Here is a 19814-nt window from a genome sequence, read left to right as displayed (position 1 = left end):
TGGCAACCCTGGGAGCCAAACGCAAACGTCCCCGTGGGGGGGCTCTCAGTGTGACCTCAACACAGCCCGCTGTGGGCAAAAGGGGGGGGGGGGCTCCAACATGGAGATATATGACAGGCAAAGCCACTATCATTACGTACAAGTTGGAGGGAAAACATCCTTCCAGAGTCAGTTAAATGAGCGGCGAGCTATTTAAAAATAAAAAAAAGATGTCCTCAGATCTGATGTCTGTGGAAGATAACGGGGTTACAGATGAAGACGATACACCCAGACTTCCTGAAATAATACACTAACGCACACACATCCTGTGATGTGACGGTACCTCCCTTTTCTTGGAATGTCATCAGACTTCCAGCGCAGCCTCCAGTGACTTCCCTTTCCCATCACCAGCTGCCTGCGTGCGTTAGCGTGAACTGCGTTGTGCGTGTGGTCCAACGCCGCGTCCGACAATGCAACAAGATGCAGCGACTCGTGCTCATCGACCTCCTCTCTTCTGACCTACTCATCCAGTCAACAATAAACCTGATGGATTCTTTGCGTTTCTGGTCATATAAATAAAGTCTGCAGAGCAATGCAATTTCACTGAAACCAATTTAGAAAAATATCCAGATCCAAAACCCTGCAAGATGTTGCGGATCAACATCAATTGAAAAAAGTTGTTCTAATGTAAATTGCCTGCTGCTAAAATGTTTTCATTCTTAGATTTAAAAGCTTTCAATGCATCTAGTGACATTTTTGATAATTTTCCATTTCGAAGAAGGCCATTACATTTCGCCACTAAGCTGAAATTAATTTTTTAAAATTGCGTACCTGATAAAGCAACAACAGGTAATAATGAAAAGTGGTCTCAGTCATTTGGTGAAATGACAAATATTAGCTTCAGTCTTTCTACAATTTAGATACTTAAAATTAATGGGGACTCAGTCATTTGCCAGACTGGCTTGGTGTCTCTCTAAGCTGTAAATCCACACACACTTTTATCTCTGAATCAACAAACTCGTAAAGGTGATTATAAGGCGGAGGAGGAGGTTATTGACGTGTCATTTAAACAGGAAGGCTCGTTAGTAAGTGTGTGAACAAAACGAATGCCAGGGTAAGACTTTCCTACACATATATACATACAGGTTTTCTTTTTCTTTTATGAGAGTAAGATGGGAGATGTTAAGGCTTTGATTAGAGATCAAACGTTTGGAGCAGAAGAAGTTACAACACTATGGGGCTTTCTGGTGGGGAATATATATATATATATAACACACACACAGAGATATACACACACAACCTTTTCCAAATCCTTCCGACATTTACACGACCAATGAGAAGGCCGAGGACAGCTCATTTACTTAATGAAAGGACCTAACTGAGACATCCATTAACACGAAGAAAACTAGACCTAAGCCCCTCGTTCCACTGGAACTAATGAGATACTAAAGACTTACTTTTTCCTTCTTTTATTAGGGCGGAATAAAAACCAACTCCTCTCATTATCCATCCATCAATCAAATTCCTCTTGATAAAAAAAAAGTAATGCTTTCCCTCTCCATCTCTCCATCTCTCGCTGTTGCAATGAAGAATAATCTCTGGCTTGGCAGAACTCCACTGTTCAAAGAATCTCTTCGTGTTCAGGGAAATGGTTACGGCGAATAGTTTGAAGTATTGCACAAGTACAATTGCCAAAAGAAACATCTGCTCAGTGTGTCCGATTGTGTTTGCGTTGGTGGGAGGACAGGGTGTTGGGGAAATGTTGGGAAGTAATTTATTGGTATGAAAAAAATTGTTTCCAGAAAGGTTTACAAGAACTCCTACAGCCGTGGTGACAGACCAGGGTGAGCTGTGGTTTACTCTCCTGTCTGCATGTCGTTTCCGTCATAAACAGCATGGCCTTCAGTCAGAAGAGCGGCTGGGAGATAGATGGGGGGGGGGGGGATTTGAATAAACCAATGGCTATCATCCCTCAAACAAAAGCACTGGACAGGAGAGAATGAAAAAAATGGATGTAAATGAGAGCGAGGCGAGAACAAGGCCCTTGTATGTACTCGGCGGCGGGGGTGGGGGAGGGAGTGAGGAATGGCGGGAGAGAGGGAGTTTTCAAGTGGCGGGTGGGAAAGACGGGAGGTCGCCTGTCTTAATCAGACGCTGCCCGTCGAGTTGTCCAGACAATCCTGGGACTCGGCTGCAACCCTGCGCACCGCAGCCGACTGCCACCTGTTTCCTAAGATCTACGGAGAGCCATCTAGAGCAGCTTTGCATCTGGATGAGCTTTAATGGCCGACGTCAGGTACACAAGGACACGCATTGTTATGCGAGCAGAGAAGGAAGCAGCCTCCTCCCCCGGCCCTGACCCTGCATGCCCACCAGTTTCTCAGGCAGCCAGCCACCCCCTGCACACTCGCAGCTTACTCAGCCATAAAGACAATGCTGCCATAGCCCCACACACACACACACACCTCTTCAAATAAAAACATCTCCATGGTAATGGGCCAAGCATTTCTGATGCACATCCGTGGTCCCTCACAACCTTGACTTGTGGGGGTTGGGGGCAGTATGATGGTGTAATTTCTGAGCTTAAATTGGACCCCCACCAGCCAGCTTCCATGAAGTGCTGTACATATATGTGCAACTACAGAGGCCTACCTTAATTAAAAACCCATCGGCCTCAATAGGATTCTAAAAAAAATATTTCAGGTTCAAGCTAGGTCATAATAAAGTGGAAACTTTGCAGGAAATTAAATTAACTTGGCTCCGATGGAAGGTGCATGGAAGTTGTTGCTGTCCCAGCTTGAGAGGAAGTAGGAAACACAAAATGCAAAGTAGACATGGGAAACGTTCAGGCTTCACAGTTGCAGCTCAGGTTGCATATCTTCACTATTTCCTTGAAGGGGGAGGGCAGAGGTTCCCTCTGAAAAGATTACTTAAATTAAAGAAATAAAAAGCTTGCACTGGTTATGTCGTGCGTTTTTTCCCTTGCTCATAAATATGTTAAACCGTTTTCGTTGTTTTCCCCCTCCACTAAGAGCACTTCATGTCCAGTCAAATTAAATTGGACAAAAAAAGGTCCACGGCATTAATAAGTCAAGAGCGACTGTGCTTACGAGTTGTGATTCAAACAAACCCACAATCAAATCCATGACTGTACACTACTGCACGTTTGCCAGAGCGTTAGATGAGTCCTACATGTTTGCCCCAATTACTGCACAAAACAAATAGCTGACCGAGCAAGTGAGCAGGGAAAATGTTGAACTGGTTTCATACCACACGCCTTCATATGTGAATGGTCAAACTGCATGCCAGAGATATTTTCTCTTGTGTGGGCCTATACTCACTGGCAGTATACCTGTAGGCTACACCCACTGCAGGCTAGTGGAGTGGAAAAGATTTGAATTATTTACTAGTTTCCAAAACAGGTTGTCAAGGACGCAAGGTGGCCTGTAACCTCGTTAGAAGACAACACCACCTCATTTACAATAAAAGGCCTCCACTGGGAGGAGAAAGGACAGAGCGGGTCGGATAAACATGTTATCAATGCAAATGATTGACTTTCAAGGTGTTACTGGGTGGGACCCTCACCCCATTACACTGGTTACGCATTTATAAACATGACAAATACTTGCCAGATTTTTAAAAAAGAAGTTACATTTCTCCTGAAAAAGAGCAAAATAATTTAACCCAAAAAAAGGGACATTTATCTGACACGTATTTTGATAACAAAAAAGCTCATCATTGCATATGTAAGAGTGTTAAGAGCCGTTTGCAGCCTCGTCTTTCGCCATTGAAGTGTACATAATAGAAGACGAAGTGCGGACAGAGGGGACAAGAGGAGGGGGAGCAGAGAGGACCGAGGACAGACTGGAACAGTGACTCAGGTACACAGAGGACACAACTCGGGCACAACACCTTGCTGCTCCACGGAGCCACACCTTAGGAAAACCCAACATGGCGTTGAGTCACCGACCGAAACTCGGGTCAAAGATCGATACACAGGGTTCATGACTGAGGAATGAGGAAAGGAAAGCGGTAGTCGTCCTCGACTCTCACGTCAGGAGACCGTAGGCGACATTATTTAGACATTTCAGAGGTTGAAATTCTGAAAACTTCGCCGACGCAGCGAGCGAGGAAATCACCTGCCGAACGAGCTGCTCCTGTCGCCGCCCTGACAGGTTGCAGGCAGCTTTAAATGCACCTGCTCTTGAATTATTAAAGGTCGGAGACGAAACGGAAGACAGCGCGCCGCTCACCACCAGCGGGACACCATGTTAAGTTGCTTTTCTTCGATATAAAAGTGATAATTTCCTACCGTGTTGAAGAAGTATCGACGCCAGCAAGCAGAGCGGTCCGATCATTTTGGAGCAGTCGTGCCAATTTCGGGCGTCACGTCTCGCCATGGTCGATTGCGGTCTCCTTAATGAAACCAGGCACGCAGTTTCTCTGGAAGAATTGTTAAAAAAAATGTAAAAAATCGAAACCTTCAGATGCGGGTTAGTTTTTGTGAGAGGGAAAAAAAGGCAAACAAAAACTTGTTTGTCTTCAGGACAGAGCAGGAGTCCGACAGAGACACGTAATGCCCCTCGCTGCGCCTTTAAAACGGAGTGGGCTGAAATGAAAGAGTCCGTGTGTGTGTGTCTTCCAACGCACAGGTGAATATTTCCCTCACAGCTGGTGCTCTGGACGTAATGAAGTGCTGCCGCGCTCCCGCGACTCCCAACAACTAGTGCCTCTGAGCGCGCGACTGTCCGACTGGGTGATGTCATCAGGCTGAGAGGCGTCACCGCTCCTCTGCTGCCCGAAAACCAATTAGGACCCGCGCCGGCACGAGGGCGACTGGGAACAACTTGTTGACATGGCCAAAAACGGCTTTTTTCCTGTTTGAAAAGAAATGTGATTACGTAGATAACATCTAAAGTCCGCCGCGGATTTTGCTTTGATTCCTGCCATGCAAGGACATAATCCAAGACAACGTGATTTATTATATACAGGAATACTCCTGGATGGCCATGTTATTTTAATTTGTTCAAGCGCCCAACATCTGAAAGTATCACTCCATTCGCGCTCAATATTGCCTCAAAGTAATCTTGATCGAGAGCTCTATAGATGCATTACATTATTTAGTTAATTCGCTATTAATGCAAATATTATCTACAGAAGAGCGTCTCTCGACATAAAGTTACTCCACAGTGTCTCCGAGTCAGGCAGTTTTAATGTCGTGGTGAGTTAGGCCTACGTGGAAATAGATGATTCTTACGCCCTCTGCTGTATGTTTCTGCACACATACAATTGAGATGAGCTCATATTAACTCCAGCACAGATGCCAAAATCAATACATATTCATTAATAAACGCCAAAATACAAATCCAGTGGCAGTCAGCAAAATCAAATCTCGAAGAAACAGCTTCTCGTGTATCTATTTACAGACTTGTTGATGAGATTTGTTTCCCCTTCAACTGAATAACTTCCAATTCATTTTTGCCCTATTTTCCTCTGAAGCAGGGTGCATACTGGCATAGCGAAGGCATTATCTGGTTTAGGTCTAATCCCTATACCCAAGTGTTTTACAGCCAATGTAATTACATCTCCATAAGTCCCACAGTTTAAATCGTGCTGCTTGGTTCCTTCTGTTCCGTTTCATTTCCAGATTCCTCTGTCAGTCACCCTCTTATTTTTCGTCCGTATTCCCCAAGATGATCAATGTTCTCCCCGCCAGGAAAGAAAAACAAATTAACAGTTGGGATGTATGTCTTCAAAATGACAGGAGGGGCTTCATTTTCTTTTCCTCTCCTTGCCCGCTGTAAATCCAGAAATGGGTGAAAGCGTCTGCCATGCAAAGAAAGCAGCTGTTGGTTTTAAATGCCAACGGTACTTTGAATAGCAATATTTTAATTGTGCAGCCGTCTTTTGGCCCTGTTGCTGAAAGTTTGAGCACCAGTCAGAGAAAGTGTGCTGGCACCACCCCTCTGTTGCTGCCACTATATCCTATATAGGCTACGCATTAAAGGTACAATGAGGAGCTTTATAGAAAAACGCCACCAAATGGAGGATTTCATTCCTTTTCCATCCCATACTCATCCATTTTTCATACCCATACCAAATCGACCTTCACACCTTTACAGCTACCACCCACTTTACGTATACAGTGCATCACCTATTTCTTCCACTCGCCGTCTTACACCTTCTCTTCGTTTACAATTCACCTTCCCCTCCCTCCTCATCATCCCCCCTAGCTTTCTCGCCCTCCCTCTTCCCGTGTCATTCGATTTCCTTTGTCCACTCGTCCTTCACTCCTTGCTGCTATTCATCCTGCCCTCCACCCTGGTGCTCTCCGGGGGTCTGTGGCAGTGATAATGAAGCGAATAGTTAACAGATATTAGCTCATTGGCAGTGGATTCATTAGATGGAGCCAAGGCTTATGGTGATTATTTACCCGTAGAGGAGGGGCCACAGGATCAGTGTGCTCGGTGTCAGCAGCCACAGGCTTCTTTGAAGTCACACAGTCTCTGTTCCCTTGCAACGCACTTCTCTTCTCCCTGGGTTTTCTCATTCTGTCTGAGCACCTATCTCTCTCTCTCTCCACATGTCTCCCCACTCACTGCACTCCCATTTCTTCTCTCTTTCCCTGTCATTAGACACCCACAATACATATCTGCTCGCTCTCCATTTCCCTCTCTTTCACTATCTCTCTGCACCGCCCCCATTCACCCAATGGTAATTATGGAAAAATCTGTAACAGTGCTCAGAGGAGCTGATAATACCTTTAGCTTAATTAAAGACATTTATGGGATGTAAAGACATGTAGCCTAGAGGTTTCTGTGCACCCACACTTACCCAAACGCTTTATTTCTCGCTTTTTTTTCTCCCTCAATCCCTCGCTTTCTGCTATTCTTATCAATTCAATTCAATTCAGTTTATTTGTATAGCCCAATTTCACAAATTACAAATTTGTCTCGGAGTGCTTTACAATCTGTACACATAGACATCCCTGCCCCAAAACCTCACATCGGACCAGGAAAAACTCCCAAATAACCCTTCAGAGGAAAAAGGAAGAAACCTGGAGGAGAGCAACAGAGGAGGATCCCTCTCCTAGGATGGACAGATGCAATAGATGTAATGTGTACAGAAGGACAGATTTAGAGTTAAAATACATTCAATGAATATGACAGAGTGTATGAATAGTTCATAGTAGGCATATTCCACGATGGAGACCTCCACGATCCATCAGGCAGATGGCGGTGGGGAGGAGGAGGGCGGAGTCTCAACAGGACAGTGGAGTAGTCATGAGCAGGAATTCTACGACCCAGACGATCCATCAGGCAGATAGGATCTATGCCGTCTCATAGGGTCCGATGACCCCATGAGACGTAAAGTCAAAAGGACTTCCGGGAGAAAGCAGAGTTAGTAACGTGTGATTGAGAGATGAAAATTCATCCTTAAGGAGAGAAAAAAGAGGAGATAGGTACTCAGTGCATCCTAAACGTCCCCCGGCAGCTATAAGCCTATAGCAGCATATCAAGGGGCTGGACCAGGGCAAACCTGATTCAGCCCTAACTATAAGCTCTGTCAAAGAGGAAGGTCTTAAGTCTACTCTTAAACGAGGTGACTGTGTCTGCCTCCCGGACTGAAATTGGAAGCTGGTTCCATAAAAGAGGAGCTTGATAACTAAAGGCTCTGGCTCCCATTCTACTTTTTAAGACTCTAGGAACTACAAGTAGTCCCGCATTTAGTGAGCGAGCTCTAGTGGGGCAATATGGTACGACAAGCTCCTTAAGATATGATGGAGCATCACCAATCAAGGCTTTGTAGGTTAAGAGAAGAATTTTAAAAGTGATTCTTGATTTTACTGGGAGCCAGTGCAGAGCAGCTAGTGCAGGAGTGATGTGATCTCTTTCCTTAGTTTTAGTGAGAATACGAGCTGCAGCATTCTGGATCAACTGAGGGACCTAAGAGATTTATTAGAGCAGCCTGCTAATAAGGAGTTGCAGTAATCCAGTCTCAAGTAACGCAGCGTGAACCAATTTTTCTGCATCTTTTGAGACAAGATGTGCCTGATTTTGAAATATTACGTAGATGAAAGAATGCAGTCCTTGAGATTTGCTTTACGTGGGAGTTAAAGGACAAGTCCCGATCAAAGATAACGCCAAGATTCTTTACAGTGGTGTTGGATGCCAGGGCAATGCCGTCTACAGAATCCACATCACCAGATAATTGATCTCTGAGGTGCTCAGGGCCGATTAAAATTACTTCGGTTTTGTCTGAGTTTAACATCAAGAAGTTGCAGGTCATCCATGTTTTTATGTCTTTAAGACATGCTTGAATTTTACAGAGTTGGTTGCTCTGCTCTGGTTTTATCGATAAATATAGTTGAGTGTCATCTGCATAACAATGAAAGTTTATGGAGTGTTTCCTGATAATATTGCCCAAAGGAAGCATGTATAAGGTAAATAAAATTGGTCCAAGCACAGAACCTTGTGGAACTCCGTGATTAACGTTGGTGGTTATCGAGGCCATCGTTTAAATACAAACTGAGATCGATCTGATAAATAGGATTTAAACCAAATTAGTGCCGTGCCTGAAATGCCAATCGACTGCTCCAGTCTCTGTAACAGGATGTCATGGTCAATGGTGTCGAATGCAGCACTAAGGTCTAACAAGACCAGGACAGAGAGGAGTCCTTTATCTGCTGCCATTAAGAGGTCATTTGTAATTTTCACCAGTGCCGTGGTGTTTTCTAAATCCTGATTGAAATTTCTCAAATAAACTATTATGATGTAGAAAGTCGCACAACTGATTTGCGACCACTTTCTCAAGGATCTTGGAGAGGAAGGGGAGGTTAGAGATCGGTCTGTAGTTAGCCAATACCTCTGGATCCAGAGTGGGCTTCTTCAGGAGAGGTTTAATAACAGCCACCTTGAAGGAGTGTGGTACGTGGCCTGTTAGCAGAGACACATTGATAATATCTAATAGAGAGCCGCCAATTAAAGGCAAAACGTCTTTAAGCAGCCTCGGGATGGGGTCCAAGAGACAGGTAGACGTGTTCAAGTAGAAACCGTTGAAAATAATTGGTCACGGTTGATAGGAGAAAATCCCTCCAAATATACACCAGGGCATACAGCGGTTTCCAAGGCCATTCCACTTGAGGACAGATTGGCACTGGTTATGGGCAAGAGATTATTAATCTTGTCCCTAATAGTTAAAATCTTTTCATTAAAGAAGTTCATAAAGTCATTACCACTAAGGTTTATAGGAATGCTCGGCTCCACAGAGCTGTGACTCTCTGTCAGCCTGGCTACAGTGCTGAAGAGAAACCTGGGGTTGTTTTTATTTTTTTGTTTATCGTTTTGTTCTGTTTCGCACACAAATTATGACACACACTAGTACAAGCTGGTTCATCTTGTCCAACTGGATGTTGAGGTCAGATGTTTTGTTACTAAGTCTAATTCCTCTAAATTGTTCATCTCTGAAGTGTTGTAAAACATCGAAGGCCTATATTGTGGTGTACATTGTGGTGTGTGTTCATGGTAAGTCTAGTACATGTGGTTTATCAGCCTCAAACACACACACACACACACACACACACACACAGTGGCAATAATGACAGTCTTTTCCTGTTGATTATCCCAGTAGTGGCCACATCCTGTTGGGCTGAGAGATGCACAGCGAGCGTGTTAACATGTCAGTCAGGGACCAGTAACATCGTTACTTAGAAAGTGAACAATTCTTGAAGCACTTAGTGTTCACAGTCACAGTGTTGAAGACACAGCTGGTGCAGTGAGAGGGTTTTTCCTCTTATCTTCCAATGTGTGATGGAGTCTGGTTTTCTCACCATTATTCTTGTTTCTACCTTTGAGGTATATTCGTCTCACTCTGGCGTCAGAGGTATGTAGTAAAAACTTTCTGTCATTTTTAGAAATGATTGCAAAGCTGATCTGGGAAGGGGAGTCTGCACTTCCCAGATCAGTGTTGCTTTACTAGTGCATGAATGGAAGTGTTTCCACCATGTTCATATTCTTTAATTTGATAATTTTTAAAGAATAATTTAACATTTTGTCTGAAAAAGACACACACACACATACACACACACACACACACACACACACACACACACACACACACATGATCATGGAGGTCTGGATCGTGGTCCATGCCCATACTACTAACTATTCATACACTCTGTCATACTCATTGTATGTGTTGTAACTCTGTAATGATTTCATCTGGTCACATGACATCTATTCTTCTGTCCATCCTGGAGAGGGATCCTCCTCTGTTGCTCTCCTGAAGGTTTCTTACCTTTTTTCCCCTGTGAAAGTGTTTTTTCTATTTTTTTAGAGTTTTTCCTGATCCGATGTGAGGTCAAAGGTCAGGGATGTCGATGTGTACAGATTGTAAAGCCCTCTGAGGCAAATTTGTAATTTGTGATATTGGGGTATACAAAATAAACTGAATTGAATTTCATACACACACACACACACACACACGAGAGTTAAAAGAGTTAATCATTGTAAATGTTTCCCCTGCACATAAAGAGATGCCTTTACGAAAATGATTTCACTGTAAGACAAAATCTGCATTACTGTGCCAAATATTTTAATGTTCAATACATTTGAAGGGAATGTATAATGCGGTAGTGGTCAGATCAAGTTAGTCAGTTAGACCAAGTTAGTCTTTCATGTACAAAGTTCTCTCTTTTTGTTTATTCTTCAGCTGAAGCTCTGCAAAGAAAAGCAGTCCAGGGGGAAAAAAAATAGAAAATGTGGTACTAAATAAACCTGTATTCTGACTGCTAAAGCCCCATGTTAGCTTCAGCAGAACGCTTGCCCCACATCACTTATATTGAATCGGCCAGTATGGATATAAGAAATAATGAAAAGGGTCAATAACTCTTTACAGAAGGCCTTTAAATTCTGCTCTTTCACCAACATTAGCACTATAAGTAAAAGTGCAGGATTTGAGGGCCTTCCTAAAAACTTGTCTCCCTTGTTTGACATTTTGTCTTTGCTCCCTCAGACTGGGAAGATGTTATGGTGGCTAGGGAGGGCATGCCTACCACTTTGGTCTGCACCGATACAATAGTGAGGGGTGCCGTTGCCATCAACTGGATGGTGAAGTCACTGGATGAATGGAAACTGGTTCTCTCGGCCAGCGAAAGCAAAAAGTTCTCCGGTGGTGCCTCAAAGGCCTCCACGCGATTGACTGACCCGAACTTCCAAGATACCGGGGTTTTCTCCTTGTTCCTTGTTCCCAGAATGGAGGACAGCGGTCTCTACTCGTGCTTGATAAAGCAACAAGAGAGGAAGTTGAAGGAGAAGATTATCCTCTTAGCCATTCTTACAGGTAGGAAAATCACCAGCTTACACGTGAGATGTTCAACAGCTGTTGGGAATGTATGTTATTTTTGGTTAGAACAGCAAACAACATGTTTTGTATTTTTTTTCTGATGTAAATTTACTGATATTTATTAATTTACTTTTTCTGCTTTTACAGTCTAGTTTAAATCCTAATGAGGCCTCTTGATGCATATGCTTTTATGAAATGTTATACAACTCATTATTTACTTAATTGGCAAGTTAATAAGAACCTCTAAAATACATTACAATTTACATTTTGAGGTTACTATAATTTAAGTATTTTTATTTTACTTTTCATTAGGCCTTAGTGATCAATTACACATATTGATACTTTCCAACCAAATTTCATGAACAGACGCAATAATAAAATGCTGTGTGTGTGTTTTTTCATTCCTGATAACACTCCACTAATAGTTTCCCTCCTGATTGTGTCCTCCCTGATCTTCAGTCACCGTTCTCCCCGCTGCACCCATCCCTCAGCTGAGCACCGTGCGGCTGGCTGCCAGAGTTAATCCTGGCTATGCCGTCAAGATAACCTGGGCAGCACCTGGCGGCATTTACATGAAGAGCAAGAAAACAAACACAGACACAGTGACCAAACTGCCACTGGTCCAGAACAAGGACGGAGGGACCTATGTGTGCATGGTGCACCCGTGGGGTAACAGCAGCAACACTGTGTTCGCCTTCGATGTGGACGTGACGGTTGATGGTGAGACGGACTTGAGAGCGAGAAGAGGAAAAGCATTGAGGAATTGAATACATGTATTCCTCAATGCTCCAGCAGCAGCATTATTTATTTAAGCATCTGTAGCTAGAGTTCTTCAAAGTATTTACTTGAGACCAGTTTCAAGATTCCAAAGTCTACTGGAAAACTTGCCTGAAATCCAGCCAGTCCTCCTGTGAATAATATAGTAGCTACATTTATGTATTATTCATTATATGCCTTTTGCCCATACCTTCTTGCTTCTCTTCTCTCCACAGCTTACAGTGTGGCCTCATTCACCAATATAACATATGGTGAGTGACTTTGTAACACAAGCAGTCTGAAAGTCCTGTGTCAGCAGCTTGATAAGCAGGCAGAGCAGAATGCAAAACCAACTGAAGAAGTAACTCTCAGCATTGTTGTAGGATATCATCTCTTCTCTCCATTTCCCGACTCTCTTACTATTCTGTTTAGTCTCTCTGTCTTTATCCATCCTCTTTTTATCCCCAATTCCCTTTCTGTATATTTTCATGCGGTCTTTTGTCTTCATGTCTATCTCCACTCTTCGCCGTCTCATCTATTTCATCACTATGGTTTCTCTTGTGTTTCCACTTACTTGCTGCAGAGACGGAGATCTCCACCGCCACTCGGGCTCAGACATTGTTTCCATTGACCTGCCCTGGTGTCCAAGGGGACTACGTCCGGCTTCACTGGCTACCTCCAGACAGCAAGAAGCACAGTGAGGTAGAACTGGTGTACCAAAATGACAGCTGGGGGGGTTTAACCTTTGTCACCAAACACAACAAGAGACTCCAGCTCGCTGGCCCCCCCTACAACGCGGAGGCCGGGAGCTTCTCCTTTCTGCTCACCCCTGAGTTAAAAGATGGCGGCCTCTACATCTGCGAAGTGTTCCTCAATGACATCGCCGTCAGCCGCAGGACCACGCTCAGCGTGCTGACAGGTACGGATCGGGGTCAGGAGGGGGAGAAAGACATGCAGGAGGTGGATTAGGAGGAATAAAACAAGGGGCGGGGATGGATTTGTGGTGTATTTCTCCTGGTTAATATTCCATTTACGGTGGCAGTTGTGCAAAGTAGCTGTCACAAAAGAGACAATTAAACTGATGGATGAAAAATTACCATCAGGAGAGCCCAAGTTTGTTTTTATTCTGCTTGGGTGTTGAATATTATTCTTACAAAAGATATTACTTCATTTGTTGCTTTTATGATGAAATATTTCATAGGTGTCTAGAGACTAATGGGGGAGTAGGAACAGGTGAGCAGAGATCTAGTGAGTGCAGGACTAACAGGTGAAACTAAGTAGGCCAGAAGGGATCCAACACCAGAGCAGGAAGCACTAAACATGAATCTATTGAACCTAAACTGAACAGCCATAAACATACATGAGATTGAACCTTGGCATTTAGCCCATCCAAAGCATTAGGGGCAGTGTTGTGAAGCGCCCGGGGAGCAACTTGGGGTTCAGTGACTTGCTCAAGGGCACAGAGAAGGGGAGCAGGGCATCAAACCGCTAATGAATAAAACACTATTACCCCTTAGCCACAGCCACCAACATGAAACCAACCAAACATAACCTGTGAGCGGAGCAGACTGACGTGGTGGAGCTGGAGCCCGGGGGCCATTAGCTTAGCGCGTCGGGTTAATGCTCGAATGGGATTTGTTCGTACGACATGTTGGAAATCCAAAATGTTTCCAGTTGTTTAAAATGGCCAGTTGTCAGAGGAGGGGTGAACCTACATCTCCGCTGGTTGCCTGGCAACCTCACTGTGACAACAAGACTCTGTACGTCACTGTATCCCGCTATCACATATGACTCCACTTAACCACAACTTGTCTTTTCACATTGTTGTTTGTGCATGGATTAAACAAATAACACATATTTGATAAGTGAGTTTTAGACAATGGCCGTGCCAGGGGAGCTGTTTCCCCTTCCAGTCGTTATGCAACGCCAACACAATCGCCTTCTGGTTCCAGCTCCATACTTAATGAATATGTAGACAAGTGAGGTAATGTCAAATAACCCTTTACATCTGAAAGGCTTACACATAAATGGTAAAGGATTATAGAGATAGTCAAAGGACCCATGTTTCGAGAAGACAAAGACAAAACCCTGCTGTCCTTAAGAAAGATACTAGTTCTCACCAGCTCCCCGTGTATTGTGCAGAAGTCATATAGTCCTATAGTCATAGAGATGGTGTCACATCACTAAATGAACACATTTACAATACTGCTCATGGAAAGTTATATTTGCCCGATTCATTCATTTAAAAATAAAAAAATTCAGCAGAACACCATAGGGAGGTTTCACCCTTTTCAAACGCACGCGGGACGCATGTGCAACCACACGGGCAGAACCAAACACGCACACACATACACATCCAAAGCCCTGTCACGGCGGCCTTGGAAGACTTTACTAATCACGGTCTCACTGGCATCCATCACAGCCGCCCTAACGTGACCAGCCGATCCGTCACTGTCATTGTCAGACTGCATCCCTCATACACACACACATACACCCACGCACCAATCATGTGACGCATATATTTTTACCCCACCTCATTATAAGTATCATTATGTATGATTATACCTGCAGCCCTCCCACCAAGGCTGGATGTGGCCCACACTGATCACACTAATCAAGGCTGAAATGTGTGTGTTTTTATGTGTCTGTGTGTGTGTGTGTGGGGGTTCTGTGAAGCTTGATTACACCCAGATGGATCCTCATTTCAGTTTGACGAGACACTAAGCATCAGTCACAGTCAACAATGCATTAGCAGCAAATCACTTTAATGAATATATATTATTTTGACCCCTCTCTGAATTGTTCTTTGTTTTTCATATCACTTTCCCTTTACCCCATTACTCTCCTTCTGTCCCTGGCCTTTTCTATATTCACACACTACCCTTTCCCTTTCTCATCCTGCCTCGCTCCCTTCACTTCCCTCCTCCTGCCTGTCTTTTTTACTTCCTCATCCTTTCTTCAATTTATTTTCATTTGTAACATTCTCTGTCCCCCTCGCCTCTCTGCATCACAGCAACAGTTAAAACACGCCATTCCTCCTCAAAGCTGGAATTGTGGTGCCTGTACTCGGAGCTGTCCCAGGTCCATAGTGCCCGTTGGAAATACCAGAATGAGAGTCGTCATCTGCACGTGATGAGCAAAACCCCTGGCAGGATCGCCACCATTTTGCCCTTACCCATCACCTCAGACACAGCCGGGAACTACACCTGCTCCCTACAGCTGAATAATGGGCGGACTGTCTGGGCAACGCATGCTGTCACACTGCCCCGTGAACGTGTGATGGATGGTATGGTATAACAAAGACTGCTCTGTGTTCAGATTTTCTTAATCAACACTATATTATTTTACTAGGACAGGAGTCGTGGAAGACTTCCTGTCAACTCAGTGGAGATAATGAACCGTGAATGTGGAAGATTCTCGGATGTGTGCTTCGTGAAGCGTTCTGCGGCGCATTCAAGCCAACTTCAGGTCAATCCATCTGCCAGAGAGCCCACGGCTTACGCAGGAAAAAGCTCCTGACAGATGGCATATGTTACGCTTTCTTAATGTAGCTTAAAAGGTCACGGGTCAAAACTTCTGTGACATTGTGATTTGAAAATAATATTCAGCAGGAATAAGTTATTTTGCGTGCCCAAATTTCATAAAAATCCACCACCGTTGTAATACTCTGCTCAGCCTCGATAGAACACACAACTTAAAGGGTATCGTTTCTCTCATCACACTCACCAGTTTATAAGCGACGAAAAGAAGACAGGACCTTAGGACATCTCTCCCCACAAAAACTAAATTATTCAGACTTATTGTATTGGTGGCTGTGGGGGAGCACAGGAGGATGTGACAGTTGAATGGATCCCTTAGCAAAGATGAATTCACTCCCCGTTACCTCCAATACATCACTTTGGGTTGAGGGGCCCAGAGCACATGATGATGCACGCTGATGGTACGGCTAAAAGAGTGATGGCAATGGAGGAAAGAGAGAAAGCGTGATTTAACCTAGTTGGAAAGGCAGGATCAGAAAAAGATATTTAATGTGGAATATGTCCGGAGTAACGAGAATCTCCACCTGAGAAAAAGTGACGAGTTTAAATCCGAGTAATGTTGGACGACATATACACAGTTTGAAAGTGACAGGCTGCAATAGTGCCAGATAGCTGTAGTTCTTGGTGGATAATTAATAGTGTGACAATAAGCAGTGACAGTTAAACATGTATAAAGATATGTTTTGGTTAGCATCCAGAAGGTTTTGCATATTGTTGTGAGAGACGTTACGGTTCACTGGAAAAAAGTTAAATAATCAGTACTGAGAGATATAAATAATTTGGGGATATCTCATCACTACCTTTAGATGTGGTTTACAGCACGTAAACCACATCCAAAGGTATAGTGATGGTTGTAGGAAATAAAAATGTGGCATAATAAAATTAGTTTCACCGATGTCACAGTTCATAAGATGCAAAATTGAAGCAATCATGGCGCTCTGAAGCACATAAAATACTTAAAATGTCAGAGATGTTCTGCAATCATTTGTTATCCTGAGTTGGCCCATAATTTGCAACACATTCAAGCAGTTCTTTGGACTGCCTTCTATCAGCCACACTCCTCTACAATCACACTGATCCAATTCATCCCCCGACTTCATTTGAGATGAAATAGGTGAGAAAGTGCCAATCGAGGAAAGGAAAAGGTGAGATAGAGGAAGTTGGAAAAAAACAGGAAGAGAGAAAGGAGAAATGTGCTAGTGAGAAACTGGGAGCGTTAATGCCTCACTTCACTGCACTCAATTACCATAATTCATACGTTAACGGTGGCATGGAGAACAGAGCGGGTAAGTCTTGGGGTCAGCACTCACTGGAGTATTCCATTAGCAACCTCTACACACACTCACCAATCAATTACAACTCACACGGCACATAAAGATTGATGCCGGCGAAAAGCTGTGACACCGGGACCAAGGTGAAGCTTTTGGGCCAATCCCTCTGCCAGGTTTCTGATAACAACAAATACCGCAGACAAACACCGGATGAATTGTTAAGAAAGGGATGAAGATTCTCTCAAAAGTGGTTGTTGTGCTGTAACTGCCCATTAAGCTGCTCTCTTCATCCAACGACGTGTGACGCAGCAGACCAGCACCGAGTGCCTCGCTCTTGCTTCTCATGTCGCTGTATTTTGCAACAGTGATGTCATCCTCATCATGTGAACAAACAAATCACGCGTGAGCTCTTCCATCAGAATTAGACTGCTACTTGTGTAATGTTTGTCATAATCACGCCTAAGCCTTCAATTCACCTGTTTTTTTCCGATGCTGCATGGACAGGCTTTAGCTGAAAGACTATTTAAATTGCACAGAAAAAAAACTTCTCCTGGCTTTCCTACATAAATGACTTCCTACATGTTGAGATAATGAGATAGGGAATAGACAAATCATGTAAAGTCAAACTATTCTGGATGGAAGTGGCAGCATCTCTGGTCTCTTTGGTACTGATTACATAACATGACATTACATGTCATTTAGCAGGCGCTTTAATCCAAAGCGACTTACAATAAGTGCATCAACTAAGAGTACAAATACTGATGATTCTTCAGCAGCATGATGCAAATGTATGAAACATGTTTGGTAAATCTCAGCTGCATCATGTCTTAAAATCATTGGCTTGAAGTGGTCACGTAAAGGAAAAGATGTCCCCCCTCTTGACAAACTGGAGAACAAACAGCAATAACTTCTCTCGATGTCATGTAACCACGCAAACTCTGAGCTCGACAAGTTTGATATTACTGTTCTTGGAAGCAGTCACAGCTCTCACTTTTTTCCTCTCTTTTAGTCGAGGGTGTCAGCGTGACCACCCCCTCCCTGCTCCCTTCTCTCTCTGCTTTATTACTCCTGGTGCCCCTGGTTGCTGCAGCTGTCTGTGTGTTGCTATGGAGACAGAAACACATTTCTGATCGCGGTGAGTCTTCCGGCGCTTTCTTTTTTTGACAGCTTCCCGTGTTCTGTCCATCTTTTGCTCCTGTCGGCTGCCACTGAGTGATGTGGGCCGTGACATCCTCTGGGGTTGTTGTAATGAATCTGCTCCTACGTCCCCCACTCCTGTGTGTGTGTGTGTGTGTGTGTGTGTGTGTGCGCGTGTGTGTGTGTGTGGGGGCGGCTATATTGGTAACTCTCCCTCTTTACTCAGGTACTGAGCAGTCTATGTCTGTGCACTCAGGTGAGGCAGAGAACATCTATGAGAATCCTGAGGATATCAGACAGGTGATGCATTCAGACATTTTCAATAACTAAGTGATGAATTTCCCTCCTCATCTTCACCTCTCCCACTCCTCCCCTCTGGTAACACTCTTTCTCTTCTCTTGTTTTTATTTCTCTCACCCTGCCCTCCTCTTTCCTGTCTCTATTGTGCACTTTGATATGTTTTGCTTTCCTCCTCTGTCTTGGGTTTCCCTCTGATTTTCATTATCCCTCCCTCTCTGTCACTTGTTCATTAAACCTGTTTTCTTCACTCTCCTCCCTTCCCAACAGGCTCCTTCCCTGGGCTCAGTCTACATGGTGAGTTATTGTGTCGTCCCTTGCCTACGCACAAAGGCATGGTGCATATGTGTGTTTGTAAGGAGATGTGGCACACACATCTACCAAGGCAGACAGACTCTCTATTGCTTCTTCCCTAAGCTGTCAGCAGAGATGTCTTCCCTCACATTTGCAGCCCTCTCAGATAAACTCATTGTCTATCAACTGTCACTTTTACATTAGTAGTATTAACAAATCAATCTCATTACACAGGGCACAGAGGGACATAAATCTGGCCCAGAACCATGAGTCTTTACTTCCTCTTTCTCCTCCACTTCACTCACACTTTCCCTGCTTTCCTTCTCCCTTTTCTTCTTTATGCCAGGATTTGAAGCCAAGAGGAGAAGATGATGTCTATAAGGAACTGGAGCGGTAGGCAACAATCCTTGCATCAGCTCTGTGTGTTTTTTATGCTGAAGTGTGTGTGTGTATGTGTGTGTGTGTGTGTGTCATAGACATTATATTTGTGTGCATACACAAAAGTGTGAGTGAGTGGATAAAAGAAGGTGTGCTGCTGGTGTGTGTGTGTGTGTGGGGGGGGCGGCACTGTCACTCATCTGCCCCTCATCCTCTCACACTCCCCAATCATACTGGCCTGCTGAACATTACTCTGACAATGTGGCAAAATATCACGACAAGCGCTGACAGGCAGCGCCCCTCTGCCCCTGTGTGTCGTGGTTGCGTGGGCTGTTTGTGTTTGTGTTTAAGGAAGAATAAACGAGACTGGACGAGAGATTTGTGTGCACAATTGTCTTTATTCTCTGTTTTCAGATGCTAACAGTGTCAGAGCAAATCACCAACCCACATCTCATCCTCATCCAGCTGTCACATCCGCTCAGTCCCCGGTTGCAGCAGAAGGCTTTTATAAACAAAAGTAACTGAGTGTCAGAGTTGGTGTTTAAAGAAACACTTCAGTGCTTCAGGGAGATACAACTCAATTGCTTGGATGTGTTTTCTTGTATTTTAAAGTATTGCTCTGTATCAGTACTGCATTACTGACTTGCTTTAATGGCTCGAGAAAAATTGGTACGGATTTCAATTGTGTTCCAAATGTGTGGAAGTTCATGTAATATTCTTTCTTATTTGAGCATTTGTTATTGAACCAGTTGTCTTGCATTTATATAGATATCTGTATTTATAAATATATTTATATAAATAAACATATCTGTATTGTTGC

General features: G+C 43.8%; 2 protein-coding genes across 9 annotated transcripts in view; one reads left to right on the top strand and one right to left on the bottom strand.

The window, feature by feature from the left end:
* Window positions 1–6833, bottom strand: part of si:ch73-22o12.1 (nectin-2) — a 75742-nt gene extending 68909 nt beyond the window's left edge. Inside the window, exon 1 of one of the 2 annotated variants that reach the window (XM_056445078.1) lies at window positions 4292–6833. In XM_056445078.1, the coding sequence (XP_056301053.1) occupies window positions 4292–4745 (454 nt within the window). In that variant the 5' untranslated portion in view covers window positions 4746–6833. The remainder of the gene's footprint in view (window positions 1–4291) is intronic. The other variant, XM_056445079.1, reaches the window with a different exon arrangement.
* Window positions 1–19812, top strand: part of g6fl (g6f-like) — a 34843-nt gene extending 15031 nt beyond the window's left edge. For 3 of the 7 annotated variants that reach the window (XM_056445107.1, XM_056445110.1, XM_056445109.1), the window contains 10 exons: window positions 11231–11319; window positions 11782–12042; window positions 12315–12350; window positions 12662–12997; window positions 15092–15364; window positions 17898–18023; window positions 18252–18325; window positions 18593–18619; window positions 18963–19009; window positions 19409–19812. In XM_056445107.1, the coding sequence (XP_056301082.1) occupies window positions 11231–11319; window positions 11782–12042; window positions 12315–12350; window positions 12662–12997; window positions 15092–15364; window positions 17898–18023; window positions 18252–18325; window positions 18593–18619; window positions 18963–19009; window positions 19409–19415 (1276 nt within the window). In that variant the 3' untranslated portion in view covers window positions 19416–19812. Of the gene's footprint in view, window positions 1–9545; window positions 9862–10992; window positions 11320–11781; window positions 12043–12314; window positions 12351–12661; window positions 12998–15091; window positions 15365–17897; window positions 18024–18251; window positions 18326–18592; window positions 18620–18962; window positions 19010–19408 lie in introns of those variants that run through there. The other 4 variants (XM_056445105.1, XM_056445104.1, XM_056445106.1 and 1 more) reach the window with 4 other exon arrangements.
* Window positions 19813–19814: the final 2 nt, after the last annotated feature.

The sequence above is a fragment of the Pseudoliparis swirei genome, chromosome 22 (genome assembly GCF_029220125.1).
Source record: "Pseudoliparis swirei isolate HS2019 ecotype Mariana Trench chromosome 22, NWPU_hadal_v1, whole genome shotgun sequence".
NCBI classification, from domain to species: domain Eukaryota; kingdom Metazoa; phylum Chordata; class Actinopteri; order Perciformes; family Liparidae; genus Pseudoliparis; species Pseudoliparis swirei.
Note: the sequence above shows the minus strand (reverse complement) of the source record. Positions and strands in the feature narration are given on the sequence as shown.